The 24,522-nt window shown below is 45.1% G+C and overlaps 1 protein-coding gene across 1 annotated transcript; it reads left to right on the top strand.

Moving 5' to 3' along the window:
- CSUI_000981 (tgf beta receptor associated-like) lies at positions 1-24,522 on the top strand. The gene is made up of 23 exons (XM_068061187.1): positions 1-1,582; positions 2,753-2,861; positions 4,100-4,159; positions 5,452-5,728; positions 6,409-6,596; positions 7,490-7,683; positions 8,399-8,482; positions 9,150-9,267; positions 10,237-10,386; positions 11,295-11,374; positions 12,347-12,589; positions 13,425-13,556; positions 13,976-14,030; positions 15,132-15,377; positions 16,175-16,567; positions 17,314-17,450; positions 18,422-18,483; positions 19,077-19,324; positions 20,202-20,318; positions 20,721-20,899; positions 21,664-22,016; positions 22,972-23,090; positions 23,961-24,522. The coding sequence occupies exons 1-23, from the start codon at positions 1,430-1,432 to the stop codon at positions 24,047-24,049; spliced, it is 3,786 nt and encodes a 1,261-aa protein (XP_067926839.1). The 5' UTR covers positions 1-1,429; the 3' UTR covers positions 24,050-24,522.

Genomic DNA, 24,522 nt, shown 5'->3' with positions numbered 1-24,522 from the left:
CCGTCAGCCGGTAAGATCGTTCTTTGCAGGCTTAGGTAGCGGGAGCGCGAACTGATCAGATCAGGCACTGGACAAAGTAAGCTGCGTTGCGCCATTCCGTCCTGCGGGCCAAGGAAAAACTAGCGGGCAGCTCGCTGCAGCAGGGGGACGACAAGGCTGTGGTGTAAATCGAGTGTGAGCCGCGCGGAGAGACGGAGACAGCACGACTGTGTGGGTGAGGTGTCAGAAGAATGGCTTACCGGTTGTGCACAGGGACGGATGTCCTTGCCGGTCCCCGCGGCGCCCCCCATTGTTATCCGTTGCTGAAGGCAATTTGCTGTTGTCTTCATGTGACAACCCCCTTCTAGGCCGTGCGGGCATGCATGGTGGCATCTTCCCTACGCATCTCACATCTCCCCTTCGTGTTGCACTGTTACTCATGCCTGGTCCTCGGCTGTTTGAAACACGACCTACTAAGATTTCTCTCTAAGCTTACATGCGAAGTGCTCCTACCTGTTGTCCCGTCTCCTGTCTCTCCTTGATGAGAGCAAGAGATTCTCATCATCCTCAAGAGCTGACTCGCTTACGATTCTCTCCCGCTCTCGAATCGTCAATACGCCTAGAGTACGGACAAGTTCGTTTTCTCGAAGCAAGCGGCTCCCGGTTTTATATGTCTTTTGACTTGTAGGCCTTCGTCGGCTTGCTGTTTTCTTTCGAGGCTAGCGGCGTTGACGAGGATGAGCGAAAAAGTATCCGAACAATCAATCGGAACCTCGTCCGCTGGTGGCTACTACGTTCTCTGTTGGTTTAGCGTGTCGAACGATTTTACATGCCAATAGGGTGACTTCAAAGCTCATCCAATTACGCAGTTTCCGTTTTTACACGCTTTTTAGCAACACCGAGCTTTTGGCCCCGCATAGGTCTAAATAAATGGATAGCCTCTATCTCTTATTTCCTCGTGGAAAGTCATCAGCAGAAGGCACATCGGCACCTCGACGAGATCTTCTTTCTCTACCTGCTCAACGACGAGGCACCTCTGCCTCTTGGAGACACGCTGCAACTTCATTTCATTGTCTTTCTCTGTGCTTCCGAGAATAAGGACACACAAACACGGGAAGGGCACTCGATTGTGAGGGGGGTAGGGAGGTGTGGAGGTTGTAAAGCCACAACGGTCGACTTCTGCTGGAAAGCTGTTTTCCATAACAACGTCTGGACGACACTACGAGGACAAGGCCGCATGTTTCTTGTATTGCATTGGCGGTGGAGAGCTATCTGTGCAAAGAAAGTGTAGGACTTTCTTTGCTGTGAGGGAATGTGATCTCTCATCGATCACTAGGATATACGAAGAGATAAGAAGCTCAACTGGACTCATGTCAGAAACATCTCTCTTTCATCCTCCTTGAAGGAAGACCTACTCATATGCTGGGTGTCTGAATGTACACTGGGCAAAATGATGAAATCCTTTCACTGTGTCCCTGTAACGGATCTCGAGAACGAGAGTGTCTCAGCTCTCGCTTACTCAACTGCAACTTTCCTTGTTGGCACGGACACCGGTACTTTACTCAATTTCTCTTTGTCAGAATCGACTGACGACCTCGCTGAGGTATGGGCTTTCCTTTCATTTTTTTCTCTGTGTCTTCTCTGGAAAACATATCGACTCTGGCTCGATGAAGAACGAAGGCTAAGAGATTCCCTTACCGTCTCTGTCCTTTCCTAGTACCGCCAAGTACTCTTCGTCTTCATGCAGGTGTTAACCTTCTCTCGTTTAAACACTATACATATAAACATACACAAAGGGGTGTCGATATACATCCCCATGTCCCCTATGCATCTCTACTTTCAGATAGTATACTCCCGGATGGGAGCCTATGTTCACTTATACTTCCTTCCTTCTGAGTGTGAATGCTTATTTACAAACACCGAGGATATCTGTCTTTCTTCCGATGGAGAGGAAGAGATCAAGTCTGCGGTGTATCACCTCCGCTGCATCCGGAGTGTCTGGTAGCTCCTCTACGGTCTGGCGAGTAAACGGGCGAGGTCTGCTCCGACGGATGTTGGTTTGGACAGAATAGACGTCTTTCACTCCTTGTAAAGACAGCTCACGTACTTACACATGCACAGAGAGGTAGACACATCGCTAGTGTAGACGCGAAGGTTATTTGGCATGTCAATGGGTGTCGTCACCTCTCTACGGTATCAATAGTGTCTTGCGTCCACCTCGTCTGCATTAAGATAGGTTTGAATGGGTCTTTCTCGTATAAGCGGGCGTCCGTCCGCCCAGTCGAATTGGTCTACTGGCTGGCGTCAAAGAAACCATTCAACCTCGTCGGCTTTCTGTCCTAGTTACTGGATGATTTTGTCTCGTCGTCTGCTTCTTCTTGCATGTCACTCACAAGCGCCAGGCCCATATTAACAGTCTTCACGTCGCGTCTCTCCGGGGGCTCGCCCTCTTACCGCCTATACGTGTCATCGTTTTCTTCATCTTTCCTTCTCGCGTTTTTCAGCTCTTCTGTCTGCCTGTATAAACAGAAGAAGAAGCTGATCAGCCTGTCCCGCTGTCTTTCTCTCTTTCTTCTTCAAGTGCTTTCATCATGCTAGGAGCTCTCGTATGTCTCATGAATGGCAAAGTGTACGTATAAGAAGCAAGTAGGTGTAAGCTAGTACTCGCAGCGTCTGTTTGGTTGACGCTTAGCCATCCCCCTCGATGACGGTAGTAGAACATCTTGAGTGAGAATGCTGTCTTTGGTCTTCTTGATGGATCTGCTTTGTGTAGGTCGCTGATGGAGGAAAGTTTTGTGGAAAGATCCGCTTGAACAACAGTCGAAAGAAAATTGATAAAGTAGCTATCCTAGAAGACCTTCAACTAGCTATTTGTCTAGAAGGTAATCATTTAAGCTAACACGCTTCAAACTACACGCGTGTCTCATTCTCCTTCATACCTTTAGATACGTGTGTGCACATTCTCGCTGGTGTTGGTATATGCTTCTCTTTCCTCTAGGACATGAGAAGTTTATATCTTTTATACCCGGAGACATCTCAGCGTATACAAAGTAGAGGTTTGTGTGAATATGTATGAATATGTATGTATTTCTATGTATGTCTCAATATGTATGTATATATGTTTATGTACGTATGAATATGTATATTGGCTGTAAATTTCCCAGCCTTGGTACTAGTGACGCATCTTTACTCGGGAGGTCTCGAAATCGTGGGAAGAGGCGGGGCCCGACTTCCTCGTTGAGCTTCCTTTGCGGTTCATGACAGGATTCTCTCTTTATATGTGTTTTCATGTTGTGCTTGCGAAGATTCTTCTTAGAAAGTGGACCAGGGTCATTGTCTTTCTCCTGTGTGTACTTGCCGAAGACATAGATAGGCGGCAGAAAGATATGCTATGGTACGAATACCTTTACTAGCACTCCCGGGGTGGTGCCATTCTTTCATCGTGAAAGGTTTCTTCGAAGGGAAAGTCAAGTGTCGTTCATGGAAGAAGGGGAGAAATGAAAGGATTCTTCTACCTGTCTTTTTCTTGGCGTGAATTCTTTCTTCGGTCGAGACATTCACATAGCTAAGAAGAATACTGTCATAAGAGGCATCTCCCTCAACATCTTTTAAAAGACCATGTATGAATATGAAGAGAAGTCGAAGGTTCATTTCTACTCTACTCCTACGGAATGTAGACAGGGTGTGTAGAGTGCTTGAGGTGTCTAGCTCTCTCCGGCAGAGAGACCACAGGAAGCACTCTCCGTCTGCTGCTCCCTCCCGCAAGACAGACTTCATCATCCTCGTCGTGCCTCTCTCATTTTTCCCTGTCCCCCTTTATGAAGTTCATCTACAGCACTCAGGAACAAAACAACTGCATTCACTTCTCGCGGTAGCCCGCTTCTACAGGGGATGGATGCATGCGGGTTACTCTTGGGTATGGGCTGGAGGGAGATATGAACCTATTCAAGCAGTCGTCTTCTATGAGGCTGTCTGTTTCAGGTTCTCGTTCATGAGAGAATAAGTGACGCTTCTTTCTTTCTTCCTTGTCTCTGTGAAAAGGCAGATCTTTTCTAGAGTCGGCATCTGTAGAGAAGCAGATGGTGGGACGGTGAGACGTTGTTTTTGTTTATACGTACAGATGGCAATCTTCATCTGCTCCCAGTCGGCCTCAATGCTCCAGGCTACGTTCTCTGTCGAAGTAAGAGGGGACAGCCAGCTTTCTATCGTACGACGCTGGATCTTTAGATCATCTTTTCTATGCATGAGCTGTCAAAGCAAGGCATCTTCGGAGAACTGCTAGGCTTGCACTTGCATGCGATATATATTTGAAAAACACTCAGTCAAAAAGATGTCACAGAGAGGGGTCGAGGCCGTGAAGCTTGTCAGTACTATCGCACTTCCCGTGCTACCGGATGAATACATGTATATATCTTCTTATCACTCTATCTATATATCCTTTTGTATATGTGCAGGAATATATAATAGACACGCAACTCTCATGTGGAAAGAGAAGGAGGAGGAGAAAAGAGAAAATATAACTCTACGATGTGTACAATGACTGCATACATATATAGATAGATAGATATCTGGCGTGTGTCTCGGTAAGCAAGTGGCTGGAGAAACGAATAGAAGAAAAGGGACAGCGATGCTGCGGGATGTTGTTTATACAATACGCGATGCTTCGATCTCCTTCATCAAGCCGACTTGAAGAAGAGCTGTACCTCGACTTACTGAGAGAGTTGTGTGCGCAGACGTCTTACAAATAGACCTCATGCTGTCATCTTCACACATAGGTGCATGCACGCCTGTCATCCGTGGCTGGCGAGGGAAACTCGTACACACCGGCAAGTTTCTTCGGAGCTGTGATGGAAGAGAGCCAAAGGGACTTTCTCTACCGTGGCTTCACAAGTCCAAGCCTGGAACACCCTGCCAAAGGATATCTGTCTCCTTCAGTTAGAGACAGGGGGTTGGATCATGACTGTATTGTCGGGGCACTTCTCTCGGGGTTGCCTCTCTGGCGAGGTAGAAGAAGGAAGACTACAAGAGTCGGCGTGTGTTTAGAGACGGTGGCACTTCTGAAGCCTACACATATACAGGCCTACATACATCCAAAGGCTTCTGAATACTAGGTAGCTTGTCACGTCATAACGAAAGGCTTTAGGGGATAGACGATCCATACCGCACTCTCTGTTGTCGGGCCAGATAGTACGTAGCCGCAAAACAAAAGCGCAAGTCATCCATCAGTCTACACACGAGCTACCTGAAATCTCGGCTATACGATTGCGTCGCGAAGTCGCCTGGGCAGGGATGTCCACGCTTACACCACGAATGCCCGCCAGGCGGAGAGGCAAGTTTCGCTTTGGTTCTATTGAGCAGGCGTGATCATCACAAGTCTTACTTTTGATAGGCATGTCCGTTCTGTGCCTATCACCCCGCGACTATTCCCTCTGTTTTCTCCATTCCCCCTTTCCGTCTCGTTGATGTTCACAGATGCATCGACTTTCTGTCTTCATGAAAGTCGTGGCAGTCTTAGCAACCGGCGGACAGATGGAGAGAAGGCAAGGCCTGGCGGTGCTCTTTCATCCACAGACTTCGATATATGTGTAGGGTTGAAAAGAAAGATCGTCTTATATTCGAAGCCAGGAACGGACTTCACTCCTATCAAGGAAATTGCTCTGAATGAAACGCCGTTGGCTGTATGCTGGGTCGAGCACTGGATTTGTGTGGGGACTCGGAAGGAATATCTGTCGATCCAAGATGAACAACTGTAAGGTATAATAAAGCATCCTCTTGTATTATATGGATGCCCAGCAAGCTTGTGCCCTACGATTCATCTCAATGAGGAGTGTATTGGCATGTATAAAGACAGGCAGTACACCTTTGTATACAAAGATGTCCACATGTGAGCTTAGATTCTAGCTTGTGTGGTCCTCATAAAATGCCTGCATTAGGACTTCTTCTGCTCCGAGATTCCCATTCAAGAAGACGGGACGCCAAGGCTGACATTGAGATCAAGGATTTTTTCTCCATAGAAATACTTCTTTTCTCGTAAACGTGTACAGCTATATCTATCTATCTATCTATTTACTTTCCTATCTACCTCTTTCTCTCTTTACCCTTGAAGAGAGATAGATGCTTTGTTTTGTGTCTTTTTGGCTATCCCACCCTATGTATGACATCACGTACAGGTGCAGTCCAAGTATCGCTCATAAACCGTCTTTTCTCTAATCCTGTCCATATGTGTCTACTTCTGCTTCGAGCTGCTTTTTCCATTGTGCGAGGGAAAAGGGGGAAACGGCGACTCATGCATGCGTTCTTTCTTTCAGATTCTTCTTCGGTGCCATTTTCTTACACACTCATACTGACATCTAGCAGGACATTCATCATCATAATCTTCGCTCGCTTCATTAGTGCATGCACTCTGTTTTTTTCCTGTCTGTTCTTCAGGAAGACGAGTGAAATCTTAACCTTAGATGGTCAAATGATGACGAGGGGAGGTCCCCGCATGCAGCCCTTACCAGATGGGGAAGTCATGCTGATCGGATTAGAGAATCTTGGAATCTTCTTCAGTCTTCTAACACAAATGCCTACCCAGCGCAATACTATCAAGTGGCCATCTGATCTTACTCAGATCTGTGAGTTCGTTGACTAGAAAAGGCGGGAGAGGAAAGCCAGATAAAAAGACAGCATGCATGTATTACCATGAGGGTGTTGTAGAGGAATGAGGTGAAGGAGAAGAAGAAATTCTCCAAAGATGGCTGCAGAAGGGCCTCAGCTTTTTACATTGATCGATAGTTAGATAGTCATGTATGCTTGTCTCTGCGATGATTTCGAGCAAAACACGCCAAGGAGAACAAGAGTTGGGTACTGTGCATGCACTACCATGCGTGCCCGCTTCCCACCGTGAGTGTATTTATAGATAGACTATCACGTGGTCTGAAGGTGTTACATACGAATACAGCGGTTGCTGTCACCCTGACACACGTGCTTGCTCATACGGAGGATGTAGATATAGGAAGAGGTCTAGGCTCTCTTCAGCCGTTTCCCTTTAGGAGTTTACGAGCGATTCATGGGATAACGCCTTTGACTCTTACACATGCAACTCTCTGTAGACACGGTCTGTGTATGTCCGTAGAAGTTGCTGTGCTTCTCCACACGTATATATATATATATATATATGTCCCTGTGTATGAAACTGCATACCCGGTTAGAAACACGTATGTACATGTTTGCTTACAATAGTGTTGTAGAATGAAGAAGAACATATCGTCTTTTCCTCGTCTTATGCGAAAAGCCGTGATTTTCATTATTCGTCTGAACTTGTTCTATCCTAGGGGAAAAATAAACCAGATCCCATCCTTATCCGTTCAGATCATGCGACTCTCGAGCATCCCTCCTTCCTCTCCGCCCTCTCTCATCTTGTTCTTTCTTTCCGTGTAGAAACATGATAAACCTCTTCGTCTCTTGGGGAGGTGTACATGCGTAGATTCTTCTCTCCTTGTCTGCATGCATTGATGTCTCTCTGCAGCCGTTTGTTTGCCGTACTTGGTGGGGCTGACAGCTTCGGGTCGCGTTGAAGTCTACAGTATTCATGGCCAGTCTGTATGTCAGACTCTACAGCTTCCTTCTCCTCTCACAGCTATTGCTACGAATGGCAGGAGGCTTCTTGTATCAGCGAAGAATACAATTCACTGTCTCTTCCCAGTTCCTTTCAAACAACAGGTAAAGAGACGAGAAGCATACGCAGTTATCTACGTCAAAAAATACTTCTTCTTTTCATGTCAAGAAGCTCATTCAAGTTTCTCTCCTCATGTCATCATCAGCATTCCCCAGCTCTCACATAGTGTGGAGTCGTATGAATGACTGAGGTCATACCATTACAAATTTCCCTGTGTATCTCTCCGTCTGTCTATCTATCTGTCAATCTATCTTTCTAACCATTTAGATATCTATACTAGATGCAACTTATGCGACTTCGCATGTAACTGTACCACCTAACTACCCGTGTGCAGCATAAAGCTTCATGGATACGATACGCATACAAATCAAATACATCCGTATGTACGCTCACACACAGATCTCCCTACAAACGCGCAAGGTGGACACAGTCAAACATATGTATATATATATATATGGCTACCTGTGCCTGCTTCTCTGGAGATGGCAGGTTTCTACCATACCGTTATTTCTATATAGATAGACATAGTGTATGCGTAGGAACTCACGTGGGAATTTTAGCGACATTCTGCTGTTCTCTTTTCACACACACACTTCAGCGTCCTCTCCTTCTTCTTTGCTAGCAGTTTCAACTGGTGTTTTTCCTTCAAGATTCACGTCTCCGGTTTCTTTAAGAAGCATATCTTTTCGTTCATGACATACACATCTTCTTTCTCCGGTGTGACCGAGTGAAAACGAACATGTGTCTTTTCTTCTTCAGTTACATAAACTTCTTCTAGAAGGAAGAACGGGAGATGCTCTCGATCTTCTCTCTGCAAACTTTGGAGCTGACGACCCTCGCCGAGTAAGCCTACATATTGCAAGAGATATTCTGTAGAAAATGGTTTCTCCTGCAGAATATCTGTATGATTCTCTTCTCTTTCAACAAGCCTGCTGTACAAGAGACATTCCGGAGAAGCAGTTGCTTTCGGCTTCCTCTTCGAGTGTCTCCTCTCTGGCATCTGTTTTTCTTCTTTAGAGCGTGGCTGTGCTTTCGTATCAGTCACCCCAATGAAATTTCCAGCTCGATTAAGAAAAGCAGTGGAGAAAAGGGAAAGAAAGAGAAAGCTGTAAGGAGTGGTGATGTAAAGATCTTTTGGTTGAGAATTTGACTACTAAGAAGAGAGAGATTCTCTCTCTCTTTGTTTTGCTCTACTTCGGAATTGCACTGTTGCGATCGTGTCTTCATTTCCTCCAGGATGTTGCTGTGGGAGGTGCAGAAACTACATATACATCAGAGAAGAAGTCTGAGATGTAAGCTATACAAGAAGATCTCTATACATATATATAGAAGTTAGATTTATAGACGACACAGAAGGAGTCTGTCTACTATGGATGACGTTGCATTTCTTGCCTGGGTGTGTAGCGCAACGAGCCCCATGACAAGAGATGAACACTACCTTTTGAAAGGTTGCTAGTAGGTCTGATGCTTTCCTCTTGTCAAGCTTTGTCGATGGTGTCCTTCATAATAGGTTGAAGAACTTAGCGCCTTTCATAATCTTGCTGGATGGGCTGAGTTCAATCAGCTTCAGTTTCCTACAGCTTTCCGCCACTTCTCTTACGCTGGTACAGATATCTTACGTATTATCGGTAAGTAATAAAGACAGAAGCATGCATGCATGCATGCGTACATATAGACACGACAGTTGGAGGGGGAACGGAGCCACCGAGCCATGGTGAATATCAAGTGGGCTGCATGTGAAAAGTCTTCTGAGAGATACGTACATGGAGTGTCATATGTGTACACAGACATATGTAGAAGATAGTTTACAGTACATTACGTGGTGAGAGGTAGCGGCAAATCCCTCCCTTGAAAAGGTGATGGCAAAAGAGGGAAAGAAAAGAAACGAAGAAGTGAAGGTTATCAGCTAAGAAACATTCTGATCTACCGTGGTTAAGATCCCGCCTCTTCTTTTCTTCCTATTGCACCCCTTTTTCTTCTTTATATCTTTCGCTTTCTTTTTCATTGGAAGCGACCATACTGTGGTTTGCTTTCCTGGCTATATGAGTGGAGTAACCTCTTGTTGTCAACACACTCCTCCTCTCAAACAATGCGCCGAGACGCGCAGGTGTGAAACATATGGGGCATGAGCTCCCTTAGAAACCTCGGGACTCACGCCGCAGGTTACTGGAGTGTAACGTTCAGTGTATCTACAGGTCCCATGGCTGCTTTTAGAACATACACGTGCTAGAATGTGTGGAAGCACCATATAGCTTCCATACATAACACTTCTGTTTTCTCACCCCCCCCCCTTGTATTGCAGAGTGTCTGTATACCTGGAGAAGCATCACCCTTATCGAATACGCGTAGGCGACATTAGATAGACAGCGTATCCCGCAAGACGCAGTAACTACTTTGTTCCTCCACATAAGCTCTATGAGTATACTTCCAATGAACTTGCCTACATACATGAGCACGCGGTCCATGTATTTCTATTCTTTTATAGCTAACCGCCATTAAGGCCTTTGTATAGATGATGTTTCTGTCTAGTCGTGACCCTTGTATCGAAGTAGTGCTTGTCTGTGTATGTCTCTACTATCTCCGCATTCTCTTCTAAGCCTTCTGGTCAGCATATCTCCCGTCATGGTGGAGAACACCTCGGATGTATCTCGAACAACAACGGCCTAGAGAGGCAACAGGAAACACGCGGCCCTCGACTGATCTTGAGTCTACCCTCATCCCGCCGGTCCAAGAACTTGCTACATTCAGTATGTCGCTTCTCCTTTCTTTCTTTCTTGTCTTCTTTCCGGCGTGGATTTCAGAGTGAATCTACTACGACTGAGAAATAGATGGAATGAACCCTAAACAGACCTAACCACATGCACGCATGCGAGTGTATATAGAGTTATCTGCAAAGGGGATATGTGTACATAGGCATATATGTATAGTGATCTATATACGTCACAGCGGAGATGGATGTAGATCATGGAAGTCGAGTGCGTGTATGTTGTGTACGGAAGTCTCTAATATGTAAGCATACATAGAGCCATAGCACGATTGATTCATACTTTTCATGTTCATACATAGTCTAACATATCCCTCAGTCGGGCCGCTGTTGTGCCGCAGGTTCGGGAGTCTGTCTGTTTTTGCGATACACGACTTTCCGGTGCAAACTCTTCTTCACAAATATGGAGATGTATGGTGTGATTTATACTCACGTAGTCGGAAGTCCTCGAAGGTGTGATCGGAATAAGCCCTTCAATCTTTCTATTTCTCCCTACTTATCCTGCTGCTGCGCAACGACTGCTAATTCGAACACGCGCACAAAGGAAAGAGAGACGCACGATCTGCTTCGCATGCGAAAGCTTGGGGGGTAGGTGTGTCGACTTTGGAGTATGATTGTGTAGTAGCCATCACGGCGAGAGAATAGATAAATCCCGTGAAAGTCTGCTTGAGTGTACATACACCCGGGTTGTGTATAGAGTTTCTACCAGCTGTCTAGCGCAACTGAACTCAGGTGATGGAAAAGCATCAACGCAGAGAGTAGAAGAGCTCGAAGGGAGAAACGACGACAAAGACAGAAAGGAAATGAAGGAGAAGAAGGTTGAATGAAGATTCACTTCCTTTCACACGTCATCTCAAAGATTTCTGTATTTCTCTCTGTTCGTCTCGTCAGTTCGGGATCGGTTGGAGAGATCAAGTGCTGTAGAGGGAGGAAGTCATCAAGGAGAGGCTAAGCATCAAGTGCTTCTCGAGGTGGGTAATGCCCCCTCAACAGGGGGCAACACCTTTCATATATACGTGTATCTATATCTCTGATATACACGTACGTACATGTACAACTCTCTTGCACTCTTTCATTCTATCCATATCTACATGTGCCTATACACTTGGTCATAGGTCCACGTCTTTTTGCTTCATTGAGCGTATCTACAGCTGTCTATACACTCAACTGTTATGTCGGTTGAAGGTCTAGAAGACGCCTTATGTGGGTTTTGCCGTCCCGTTATCTCAAGAGAGAGATATGGTGACACCTCTTTCCCCCGATGTACTCGATCTTCTTTCTTGGCGTCATCTCACGATGAAAAGAATGCATACAGAGTCTTCTATCGTATATGTACGTGTCAGTATAGAGGGTGCCTCCGCAATATAACCTGACATGCATATGGGAACTACATTCGCCCTGCGAACTTCTTGTGATCTTCTTAAAGCGCACAGATACACAGCTCAAGCACCACCATTCTAATCCTCATACACATGTTTCTGCAGGTACACCCCCCCCCCCCACAAGGTCATACTCCATGTATATATATATATATATTTGTAGACATATACCCCGACTTCTTCATCATGGGCTGCGTATGAGATACGACTACATGACCTTCCGTATGGTGGCATGCTTTCCTCTCTCTCAGTTTGCTTATCTCTCTCTATATACAGATGCACGTATGGATGTATGAATCTTGTATACGACCCCGAAGAAGATGAAAAAGCCAAACCATCGCTACTTTAGTGCATTCTTCGCGGCTTACGCTTTTTTCTTGTCTGTCTTTCCGGAATCGCGATGAGTGTTTCATGAAGTACATTATCTCACGAGTACCTCGCTTACATGGACTGTTTCTCGTCTATTCAAGAATACCTCTACTTACATCGTCTCATTCATCTCCCTTTTCTTCATGAAGGAAGCGAAGCTTTGTTGTTATCCACGTGTCCTTTCTTCTCTTTCAGCTAGCTAACTCATCGATGGCAGCCTTCTTATCTAAAGAGCGCGCATCTCTTTTACTTGGGCGTTCTGAGCGTGTCGATCTTCAAGCACTGAGGGAGGTCGCTGCTGCCGCTAAAGCGGCTTCTTCTCTAAGAGACAAGGAGGGAAGCCTAGGGAAGATTTCAACAGATACATCTTCTCCATCACTAGAAGATCTCCTGTCTCTACTCTTAGTACTTGTCGATACTCTCCTGTTCATTCTGATGGTAAGCTAGCAAAGGAGAAAAGGTGAACTACATCATTTTCAAGAGCGTTACGATCGGTCTTTCTGGAGAAAAGCAGAAGAACGGAAGATTTCCAGGTGTAGGTTTTTCTGCTCTATGAATACTTCTAGTCAGCAAAAAGAAAGAAAGCAGGAAAGAAGACCCGCAGGGTGTTACGAGGGAGAAGAAGGAGATACAGCAAAGAGAGGGGATCCTTTGTCTGTGCATGTTTATTCCTTCATGTCGCTTACCATCCTTCTGGCTTGTCGAAGATGAAGGAGTCCAGGCTCTGGCGTGAACTTAGACGGTCGCTCTTCTGTATTATACTTGCACTCTATGTCCCTTCTTCATATACGTAATTCAAGAGGCAGTTACCCTACACACCTTACCACAGCATCTCCCTGGCAAGGGTGGCTGTTAGCTAGCGGGCATGTCTCGTAGGTCTATACGTCTGTATCCGTATGTACACCTGGCGGGAACCCCCTGAACAGCAAAGATGATAGCGTGTTTCATCAGCCCTGCATGTGTTTGTGTATGAATGATATGTATCTAAACTCCGGTACTTTCCGTGACACGAGTGTCTAGTATAGACGGATACCGTCCAGGTATATATCCACCTCAATAGCTCTCCTATACAAAATATGAACATATGTATGTATATATATACGTATGTATGCATACATGCGTAGTCATGCATGTATACATCTTCATACATACCCGTATGTGATTTCTCTGAATACCGCTCTCGCGTCTTCCTGTGTATCCATCCATCAGTAGCTGTTTCCCTGTAGAAAAGAGAGCATTTCTTTCGGTTTGTCGTTCGTGATCTACTTCTCAGGTAGAAGGCGATGATGTACGGTGGAGAAGTTTAGTCTCCGATTCTCAACAGCCCTTAACTTGCACTGTTGAAGACTGCCGAAGTTTTCTCTTGGCTGTCAACCGTCCCGATGCTCTTGCCGCTATGCTTGCGGTAGGTACTAGGAGGATGAGGAGGAGTTGCAGCAGCAGCAGCTATTTCTTTCTTTCGTTCTTTTCCAGGTGTGTATGGAATCAGCTCTTTATGTCAGTGTAGAGAGAAGCCTTTCATCCTTTTTTCTTTTGCGTGTATGCGTGCATGCATGCAGCAAGTGTGCGACGAGTCTCCTTGATGTTTTACGACTTTAGCTGTCTACTCCACAAGCCAACCTACTCAAGTGCAGGATATCTTGGCTGACATCCTGTCTGGCTAGCTATCCCCTCTCCATACAAGGCGTCTTCTTTCATATGTCCGTCTGTTCTCCTTAATCTATAGACTCTGTGATGCAATTTTAATTACAAAGTGTAAAGGACTTGCTCCTCTTTTGTTCTTCTTTACTTCCTTTCTCTCTTCCTTCTCACTCCTCACCGTAGAGATTTGATCGACGTGAGGAAGCTCTTGAAATCTGGGCCAGCATTGTCCGTGGTGGTAAGCCCTACTCATCTAGTCCCTCAAACCCTTTATTCCCATCTTCACAAGTCTCAACTCTCAACTTCCCCTTCTTTTTTCTGCTCTCTCTCTCTTTTTGTCTTGCTTCTTCTTCTTTCTCTCCTCATCCTTGTTCTTCTCTCTCTCCTCATCTTTGTTTCTCTCCTCCCCCTCCTGCGGCTCTTCTCCTTGTCGCTTTCCTTCTTCTCCTTCGTCTCTTTCTCCTTTACTTTTCTTGTTCTTTTCACGTCAAGACCTCGGCAGTCTTTCTTGATGAACCAGAAACGCACACACACACCCTGTCACAACTAAATAAAGCGTCTCGAGCATGTCTCACGGGACGGCAACTGCCTTCTCTCGTTCTTCTGGAGTGTACGATGAATCCTCGCTAGACTGTAGAGTAGTCGGCGATTGAGGAACACGTGGTTACATCGTCATGTATAGACGTATCGTAACTCCGTGTGCATACACCTGCTGCTTGTTGTGCTTTCTCCGTCTTCTGGAGGCAAATTGTTTCTCTTCAGACCGATGATTTTCCTTATATTATCTGCAAAGGGACAAGCCTCTCCACGGTTTCTATATGGAGTAGAGTGAAACAGTATACATATATATATATATGTACAAGGCTACAACGCCTTTTTCCTGTGGTGAACGCACTTCACTTCTTCCTTTACCTATTGACATCTATCTATCGATCGTTACATTCATCCGCCATCTATCTATGTATGTCTATCTATACCTGTCGTCTATCTATATCTACCTACCTGTCTCTATTCGCCCTGGATGTGGAAGTGTGTATGGCTCGTACATGTCTCCTGGCAGGTTTCTTCCCCCCGCATGCAATGGTACAGACAGAATAACGAAGACATACACCGTTCTTGTCTGTAGAAAAGTTTCGGCTAGACTCTTGCTTTCATTGGCTGAAGGTCATCATACCTTCATCTTCTTTCCTTTCTCACCTCCATCATTCTTCTTCTTTCTTAGGACTCCGATCCAGCAAGCAAAGACATGTCCTTTCTTTGGTTTTCTTTTTCTTCCTCGGATCCTTTGTCCTTTTTTGCATGCATAAACGCCTTTTCTTCTTTCTCTCCCTTTTCTTAGATCTTCGCGTTGCCCCTAAGGCAACGACCCTAGCAGATGGAATTCAAGAAATTCTTCGCCTCCTGACTCTCTCTTCTTTTGAGAGTGAAGATGAAGCTCCGTCGTACGAGGAGGAAGATGGCGACGGAACATCTGATAAGAAAAAAGACGCTTCCGATGAACGGCAGGCTCAGAAACATTACGCACATCAAGAGAAGCTCTACAAACAATATGCGCCTCTTGTCCTTCGGGCTGATCCTTTCCTTGGTAATGGATGAGGGAGAAGTCACGAAGAAGAAGAAGATAGCTATCATTCACTCAAGATAGATAGACAGAGTGTGTGATCTTAAAACACAAATGCCACCAGGTATAATATATATATAGAGAGAGATGCATGCACATCTTCATCAGTGTCTCGACGTACTCTTATGAGGATACAACTGTCCTTAGATGTATGTATACGAGTATCGAGATATAGGTCTGTCTACTTAACTATTTATCTCTCTGTCTACATCTATATCTTCTAATATACATCTGTATAGAAGGATGGAGATATAGTACGGCCTTGGAAAGTCTACGTAGAAACATGGGTCTAATGATCAGAACGGTGGTCGGTGCTTGGGCTTTGTACAGAGGCACTTGTGGAGTATCAGCGGAAGGCTGCTGCTTTGCTTTTCTTTGCAGCTCTTCATCACAGGAAGTCTTCGATGGCGAGCATGTGAATTTCTATTATGTCCTTCCTGAATGCTTTCTTTATTTGGCGATCTCTCTTCATTTCTGTCTAGCAAATACAGTTATGAATGATGACCGCCTCGAAAGGCGATAGATAGGTAGACTTCATTAGCTTCATGAAGTCTATCTATCTCCTTTCAGCTTTGTGAATGAATTTATCCTGCTATTGCATGCCGTCTCTACCCCGATCGATTGTCTATCTAAAACGCCTGTCGATGCTTCTCTCGAGGAGTGCCACGCGAGCACACACACCCCAACTTCTGACGAGGAGCGATGCTCTCACTCACCCCTTCCTTTCTTCTTTCCCGCTCTCTCTCTTTTTGTATCATCAGCGAAACGTCTTTTCTTCGAGCCTTGCCCGTCTCCGTCTGATGGAGAGGAGAATAGCTCAAGCAATCGCATCCATGGGACAGGAATTTCTTCTTCCTCCTCCTCTTCAGATTTCTATTCTCCTAACTCGTCTTCCTTGTTCTCCCCCTCTTCGTCGTTCGTGCTGTGTCGATACACCTCACCTGCTGTAGTCATGGAGCTTTTAGGAGAATCTGTAGAAGACACAGGTCTAAAGCAACGGCTCCAAGAAAGTTTTTTGGAGGTCGTTGTCTTAGGAAAGAGACAGTCGATACGACTTGATGAACGGTTCAAGGACAATCCCGAGCTGAAGAAAAGATGGACCAAAGAGATCGGATCTCTCCAAACACACCTTGCCGCCACATATATCGATAAGCGTAGGTATATATCTGTATTTATATATCTATTCTAGCTAGATAGATATGTACCTGGACGGGAGTGGAGTCCATTGCAGTTAGTCTTCGTTCCTGGTCGTTAGCCCAAAATGTATAGATGCAGGAAGGGAGTTCGATGGATATGTAGCCTCTCTGGTTCGTATACATCTTTTTCCCCTCCAGGTCCATCTGTTGAAACACACGACCTTGTTGATATTTGTACGTGTATACCCCTCGGTACAGAAGTAGTAGGTGAAAAGGAGAAGGAGTGACAGACTAAATGGCTATTTCGAATTGTCTTTTCTCCCCGGAGCTTCGTTCTCATCTTCAACAAGTCCTTTTGTCTTCTCTTGTCTTCTTCTAGTCTCTATGAGGCTATTTTAAATCTCTCTTACTGTTTCGACTCTCGATATCTTCCTAGGCCAACCTTTCTGTCTCCCCGTGTAACTCCTCAATTCACTCGCTCTTTCCTCTATGGGTCGATTGTCTCTTCTTGTCTAACATTGTCTCTACTTCTCACAACTCAGCCCTTAAACATAGGACAAGGATCTGTTGTTGGTCTGCTGTTTCTCGGATGAGCCTAATGAAAAGGAGATTGCCTTTCTTCAGCAATGCCTGCTGACTCGTCTCCCACAGTCTGGATTCATACTCTCTCTGTTCGAAGATTCCGTGTGTTTCTTCGTGCGCTCTTGGAATGAATGACTATCTTGTCATGACCGGCGTGTGGGTTCGGGTGTATGTACACACAGTCCTCAGCAGCGGAGAAGGGGGGGAGAGACGAGGAAGAGAAGAAGAAGATAGAGGACAGCTGCAAGAGATACGAAGCAAACTTCTACAACTTCTTGAATATGAGGAAGGGTATGATGTTGCCGCTCTTCTTAAGAAGGTAAGCAGATCTTGTATGAAAGGAGGACCATTTCCTTGTGTCGGCCTCCTACACACGTGTATACATAGACTTTTAAATATCCATATGTCTTCGCTGAGCTTGCAGGTGTACCGTGTCTACATTCAGATCACTATGGGTATCCAGAAACTCCGTGGCCCCCAGTTCACGCACATGCATACAGATACATAGATAGATTAAAGATAGATAGATAGATTAAAGATGGATAGATAGATAGATAGATAATATGGCAGTATGTGTAGGAGGGCACGTTCTCGTTGGTTTGTTTGGTGTCCCCTCCCGACACTTTCGATATTCATCCGCTGTTCGACCTTTAAGGGTAGAATGCGACAGAGTGTTCGTATGCACGTCAGTTAAGTAAGACAAGGAGAGTATCTAGCATGTAGAAACATTAAATGGAGATACTAGAGGTCCATAACATAACACGCATAGCAACCCTTATATGTATGTGAAGTTTCTAGATCCACTACGCCAGTAAGAAAGTGATTCATGTACACTCCACCCTCCAGCAACAGCCTAAGTTGGTAATCCCCTCTCTAGCATTCTTTCGTTGAACTCGTAGATGGAATAGCAGTGACGGTAATTTCCAAGCTTTTTCCTTCTCCTATTCGCCAGCGGACATTTGTACATCCATATACATGTTGTTTGTCTATATATGTGGAACAGGAGTGGTCTTCTTACAAGCACAATGGATAAAGATGTCCATGAGGTCTTCTTCAACTTTTTCTCCCGGGTGTGACGTAGGCGTGAGCTTGTGCATATCTTTGTTGGTGTACCTTCCATGTGTGTACATGACATAGTGAAAGGAATGGACCTCGATCACAAGGTATGCCGCTCATAGAGGTGGAGATGTACGGGAGGAACTGAAGAAGCAGAAGAAGGTGGAGCCTGCATGTCTAAGAAGAAGAGTAAGTGATCTGTGTGTTTGAATGCTCTTCCTGAATGTTGTTCAGGTAGAAGGGTCGTGGCTATTGAGAGAAACAGCTCTCTTATACGGGAAGCTCGGGAGACATCTGTAAGAACGCTTCTTTGTATCTTATACATTTGACGTCCGACACTAAATGAAAGGAAGAGAAGGGTCAAATCATATACTGACTGTAGGCCGCTTACTCTTACGTGTGACTTCATCAGCAGTCTCACCGCAACCAGGGGACGTACATACTTCTATCGGTTAGGGGGTGTCACCGGGTGTATCTTCACTTCCCTCTCTGTCTTTCCTGTAGAAGAGGACCGAGACGGCGTGTATTCATTTATACTTTCCGTAGGTTCCCTCGTTGCGTTCTCTCTTATCACGAATGTGACAGGACTGTCGGTATATCGCCACATAAGCTCATTAGGTAGATAGATTAAAGACAGATAGATCAAAGATAGATGCTGCAGCACAGCCAGGCGGGCAGACACTTACGTGAGATTTATGTGTTGGCTATGGTCCTCCACCCGTTCGAGCTTCCCTTTCTTTATGTGAGTGTGCTGACTGGCTCTGAGCAAGTGGACCCTGTCGTCGGTCTGTGACGAAGCAGGTTGTCGCCTCTATCTTCTAGCGTCTACCTGATTAGCTTTGTTTCTGATGACCATGAGTCTTCTTCTTTTTCATCTGTGGCTCGGTAGAGAAGCTTTGGAGATTATCGCAGTTCGACTTGAAGATGAAGAGACAGCGGAGGCTTACTGTATTATGATGGATGTGGCCTTACAACCTGTTGTCGACGCGATGTCTTCTGAGGAGTATTTAGCACATCTTAATACTGACGAAATCTTCAGACTTCTCCCGCCTCCTGGATGGAATCAGCATGCTTCTCTTCAGAAAGCTCTTATACGATCATCTTCAATGTCTTTCTCTATCCACCTTGATACTCTCGGTAAACCAAGAGCTTCTCTCGGCAGGGGCAAGTATCATTCTCTATGATAGGCACATGAGACACCTCCAGGCGATCTTGTTAACAAGAGATGAAGGGGGTGGTCCTGTTGTATTTCTATGATGAGGGTGTTCATTGGTATACAGGTCTTTACACATATGAGCGTGCGTGTTTATAGAGAGAGAGCGATGTAGAGCTGTATAAAGTATATGTAGGTAGATAGGTATGCATGTGGATGTTCATCGACACGTCTCTTAACCCTTGTGTGCGTAAGCTTTCTGCTTCGTCAATTCGTACCTATGTGTGCCTCTATCTATCTGTCTATTTATCTCCAATCCATCTCTCTATTTCTCTAACAGTGGGTGTGTGGTGGTTTTGTGTGGGGTGTTTTGTTTGCATGTGCGATGTGGCCTTGTCTCCTAGCTGCCAGTCGTTCTCTCCCATGGTGTGTCTCTATTTCTTCATATATGTATTCAGACTCTAAAAACATTGAGCACGGGTAGGTATTTCTTTTCTTGCATGCGCTGTCTCTCAAAACGACATGTTGAGCGCTGGAGAGACATGTAGATCTGGTGTTTCTTTCCTCCCCCCCTCTCTCCGTTGTATATAGATGTAGTCGTGATGAAGAGAGAGAGAAGCTATGATTCCGTTTTTTCTTCGCCGTTGTGTCTATTTCACGAGCGTTGACTTGTCAGCACAGCTGCGTCTGTACACACGTTCATACAAATATATATTACTATGGGCGTATGTAGAGAACGACAGTAGAGGCCGGACCTGGCTCCTTTGTCGCGCGAGGAATGATCTTGTTGTCGGCACATAGCAAGAGTTATTTGCCTTAAGATTGAGGGTGATGTTTTGTTGTGCTTTACTTCTCATCTAGGCAGATATCCAGGGATCAATTCACAAGAAGATTCGAGAGATGTCTCTACAGCGGTGCTCCCCTCAATCTTCAGTCCTGATTCGCCATGGAAAACCGAACGTCATGAGCTTCTACGAGGTAAGACAGAAAGAAAGAAATAAAGACGTATCCTTTTTTCGTCTTCTCGTTCGTAAGCCTTCCCCACATTCGTACCTCGCCCTCTCCTCTTGAGTATCTTTCCCCGTGTGGGTTCTAACTTATATCAGATTGACAGCAGTCTCGATGTCCTCACTCACGACTTTCTCTCTGCTCTCCCATTTGGCCTTTTCCACAGACGCCGCCTTCTTGTAGTAAACGTCGATTCACTTAGATACTTGTAGAAGTTTAGAGAAAAGAGGTCTCTTTCGGTTTTTGTGGTCATATAGGGGCGAAATAGGTTGTGTATACACTTGTGTCAATTGTGTAAAGGAAAGCTGTCTTCTCTTGTCGAGCTATTCAACAAGAGGGTGATGGCGATGTATTCTCTGATGCTTCGTATAGAACTTTATCCGTCTCTAGGAGGCATGCAGGCTCCCCCAAGAGAGACGACTAAAAAACCTCTTGGCTGTGGTTTCATTCAAGCCAAGAGAGAAGGAGAGTTTCAGACATCGTCTCCGAGCATCCAAGCAACCCCCCCTATTTCAAGGCGTTCTCCAGGAATGCTGCGTGCTCTATTGAAAGTGAGAAGATGAGCGATCGACTGGTGCATGTCGAGTCTCATAGATACACTTCACAAACTTCTCTAGCTTGTTAACGGATAAGAAAAGCTGTCTCTTTCTCTTCATCATACACACTCTTCTATGAAGAATGCTAAGAGTTCCGATCTTCTTCTTGTGTATCGGTCGAGTGATGATCATAGGGAGAGCGGGAGGGAAACACAGCTGAGTGAACTGTTACAGTCTATGAAGAAAGGTAACGATATCTGATTGAGGATATATATGTCGAGGCCAGGAACTTACATATATATCTCCATCTCCATCCATATGTATATATAACTATAAATATACATGTACGATACATATATATGTCTAGATGAACCTGTGTTATGTAGCTCCCTTTTGGATGTGATGTTGACGAGTGTCTCTATTTGGCTTCGAAGTTTAGTATGAGCATGCAATCCTGAGGCTTGTAGGTAGCCTGCTGCAAGTTTCCCTAAGGTGAAGAAAAAGATACGACAATTGAGAGTTTCACGCATGGATGTCATTCTCTCCTCCCTCTCTAGGACACATCTTCCTTCCGCTACGAACAGCCCCCGTAACCCTCTCTGAGATATGAAGTGCAGCCAAATCCTAGCTGTTCTTTCATCTCGATAAGACGCATCTCTCTATAGATGTGCTGAGACTTGCCTGATGCAAGGAGAGAAAGGTGAAGCATGGAGATGGCTTTCCTTTCCTTCTCTTCGGACTCCTGTCTCTCTCTCGTTTGCTTCGTTGCCTACCTTCAGGTTTTGTTACGAGCCTGGAAGTTGACGTCGTCGTCAACAGAGAAAACTTCTTCATCTAACGAAGTTTCTTCTTCCTTTTCTTCTGTGTCACATCGGTGGAGGGCCTCGATCCTGTCTCTTATGTCGAAGTATGGAGCACATACTGATCTTGAACCAGGGCTTGTATTGAGACTGCTACCCGATGACTGGCATTTGAGTGAAGTCTCGGATTATCTTATTGCTTCTTTACGTGAAGAACTTCATGGAAAAATGAAGGCAGGGCTTCAAGAACAGCTATCGACGATCGCGTATCTCCATACATACTCAGATTGGGCGCACCAGCGATCCGCTTGTTATGTCATCACGCCTGAGAGGTAAGAAACTCATTCGATCACCTTACTCCGCCTAAAGTGCCTTTTTNNAAGCGGCTTTTGGTTGGATCGAAAGGAGAGATCTCTTCTTAGGATGAAGAGATCTCTCCTTTCTCGTGGAATTCAAATGTTCATATCTAGATTGATAGATAGGGGCAGGCATGATGAGGGGTGGGATGGAGAAGAAGGCTTAGGAATGTCAAGATTGGATGAAAAGGAAGAGAATGTCCATTGTGTGTGTCTTATGTACTTCCTTATCAATAGATGTCTTTCTCCATGCGAGGAAAGAAGCAATACTATGATGGGTGAACATGGCCCAAAGACGGGAAGAGGAGAGAAGAAGGAAACATAAGAAAAGGAAGAAGAGGAAGAGGAGAGGAGAGGCGGTAGAGAATATTTCTTTATCATCATCGTCATGTTTGTAGTTGAGATAAAGAGAAGAAAAATACGATTTGAATTCGGTGAAACATTTTCTTTCTTTCTTGCTTCGTCTGTTGTCCCTACAGAGGTCTGATTGCATGCATCGAATCTCTCGTTTTGTTTTACACTTGCTTTCCTTATCAGTTAGTGGAGAATCCTAAGAAGCTACTAATTCAAATAAAAGACTTATCATTCACATCGTTTCCGATACATACATAACAGAAGAGCGGCATTGATTGGTTCAGCTGGCACACGTATGCTACCATCTGGAACACGTGTACGTATAGATATGTAGCAGGGGCAGCCTGTATGGACGTGTATATGCGTTTTCGTAGAAGTTATAGATGGGCGTAGGAGAGGTCTTCGCAGACATGCTCCCTACGGAGAAAAGAATCTCACTGTGGTGTATATGTGTTTCTTCTCCTTCTCCATACATGTTTATAGACAGAGTGAGCAGGGGAGTGATAGATCTGTGTATCTCCTACATGACTGAGAAGGAGATGGATGCTCTCTCTTTTCTGTTCATTTGTTTGTGTAGGTCGTGCCCTGTATGTACACGACGGCTGGGATCGGTCGGAGGGGGGTTCGTCGCTTATCCTGACGGCACATGTGTGCATCTGCATTGTGCAAATCCTCCGGAATCACATCTCAGCGCGGGTAGGTTCAAAGCCTGCTCTTCTCTCACATACGTCCTTACTGCAGCCGGTGTACCGGAAACTCTCTTCAAGATTCCTGCTACTGATACACTCTCTTCAAGAACTGTCTTACTACGTAAATGGCGGATCACTTCAAATTCTATGCAAAGACGTAGACTGAGCGGTAGTCTCAGTCCCCCATAGAATATGTGCATATATATACATATATGTGTAGTTGTATATATATGTATATATATATATATATGTAGGTATGTAGTGGCACGCCGCTGCGCAGTTGTACGTATATGTATCCCTTATATATATCTGCAACGCTTCCGTCGTCTTCTTTGTTTGAGAGAGCGGATAGCATTCCACGAAGCATTTTCTATTGTAGCTCCCTTTCATTTTGTATTGTCTTTAACGGGTGTTATCTACAATAATATATATTGAGATAGGCGCGGTAGGTTCGAATAAGATAGCAAGACAAAGAGACTTGGGGAAATGTATAGTGAAGGGGCTGGGTGTGTTGAAGGGCTACACACAGTGTTCCGCTAAAGAAAGGCACTCACAGATACACAAGGTCTCTGCCCCGACTCTCTCTTGTCTCAACTACCGGTGTGGAGCGGCATTATAGCAGCAGCCTCTGCATCTTTCACGTAGGAGTATGTACCTATCCACATCTGATCTATATGTTATAAAGGGTCGTGTAATTCGTACATAATACATATCCTGCTCTCCATAGACAAAAGCACAGCCTGCTACAGGGGCACTTTCGATCGTTTCTTCATGAGCGCAGTGTTTGCTTCTAGATAAAGAAGGAAGGGTGAGATAATTTCCGTGGGGACCGGGGTGTGTTTCGGTGTGTGCACGCGCATGCTTGCGTCCTGAGCAGGTCCAAACATGTTAAGTGGAGGAGGGGATGTACGTCTTCGAGGAACAGGCGGAGGTTTACTTTTAGATGATTACAGCCCTAATGAATGACATGTATCCTTGCACCGAGGCCACATGAAGAAAACACAAGTAAAAGAGTGAGAGGAGAAGAGATTCCCGTTTGTTGTTATGCTCTTCGTTCCATACAAGGAGAGAGAGAGCTATGGACAAAAACGAACGATAGAATCATCCAGCGAAAACGCGAAACCGTGGATTTCTTACGCACGTTATACATGTATGTATGTATACGTGTGCATTTAGACATATGTATATAGAGAGAGATCTGTATATATCGGTAGATAGCTGTAGGGCTGTAGATCAACTGGATTTTACGTATGGTATTACTTGAAGTCTGTGATTCATGTGTGTGTTTTCTGACGCGGTGTCTGAGACGACGGATGGAGCTATGAAACGAGGACAACAACTGGTTTTCTTCTTGCTCCGCACATACATGGCTATCTGAAGATGCTTTCCTAAGATACACAGGTGTATAAATCCACATAGAAAAAGCTGTCTACGAGTGG

This window comes from Cystoisospora suis (assembly GCF_002600585.1).
Source record: "Cystoisospora suis strain Wien I chromosome Unknown contig_387, whole genome shotgun sequence".
Classification (NCBI taxonomy): domain Eukaryota; phylum Apicomplexa; class Conoidasida; order Eucoccidiorida; family Sarcocystidae; genus Cystoisospora; species Cystoisospora suis.
The sequence above is the reverse complement of the archived record's forward strand: the minus strand, read 5'-3'. Positions and strand labels throughout refer to the sequence as shown.

What these genes read in the sequence shown, in the direction of transcription:
- CSUI_000981 (XM_068061187.1), top strand. Translation starts at nt 1,430, where the DNA reads ATGATGAAATCCTTTCACTGTGTCCCTGTAACGGATCTCGAGAACGAG. An exon ending in ACTAGCTATTTGTCTAGAAG is followed by an intron (nt 2,862 to 4,099) that starts GTAATCATTTAA and finishes TTATACGTACAG; the next exon opens with ATGGCAATCTTCATCTGCTC. An exon ending in GGGAAGCTCGGGAGACATCT is followed by an intron (nt 18,484 to 19,076) that starts GTAAGAACGCTT and finishes GTGGCTCGGTAG; the next exon opens with AGAAGCTTTGGAGATTATCG.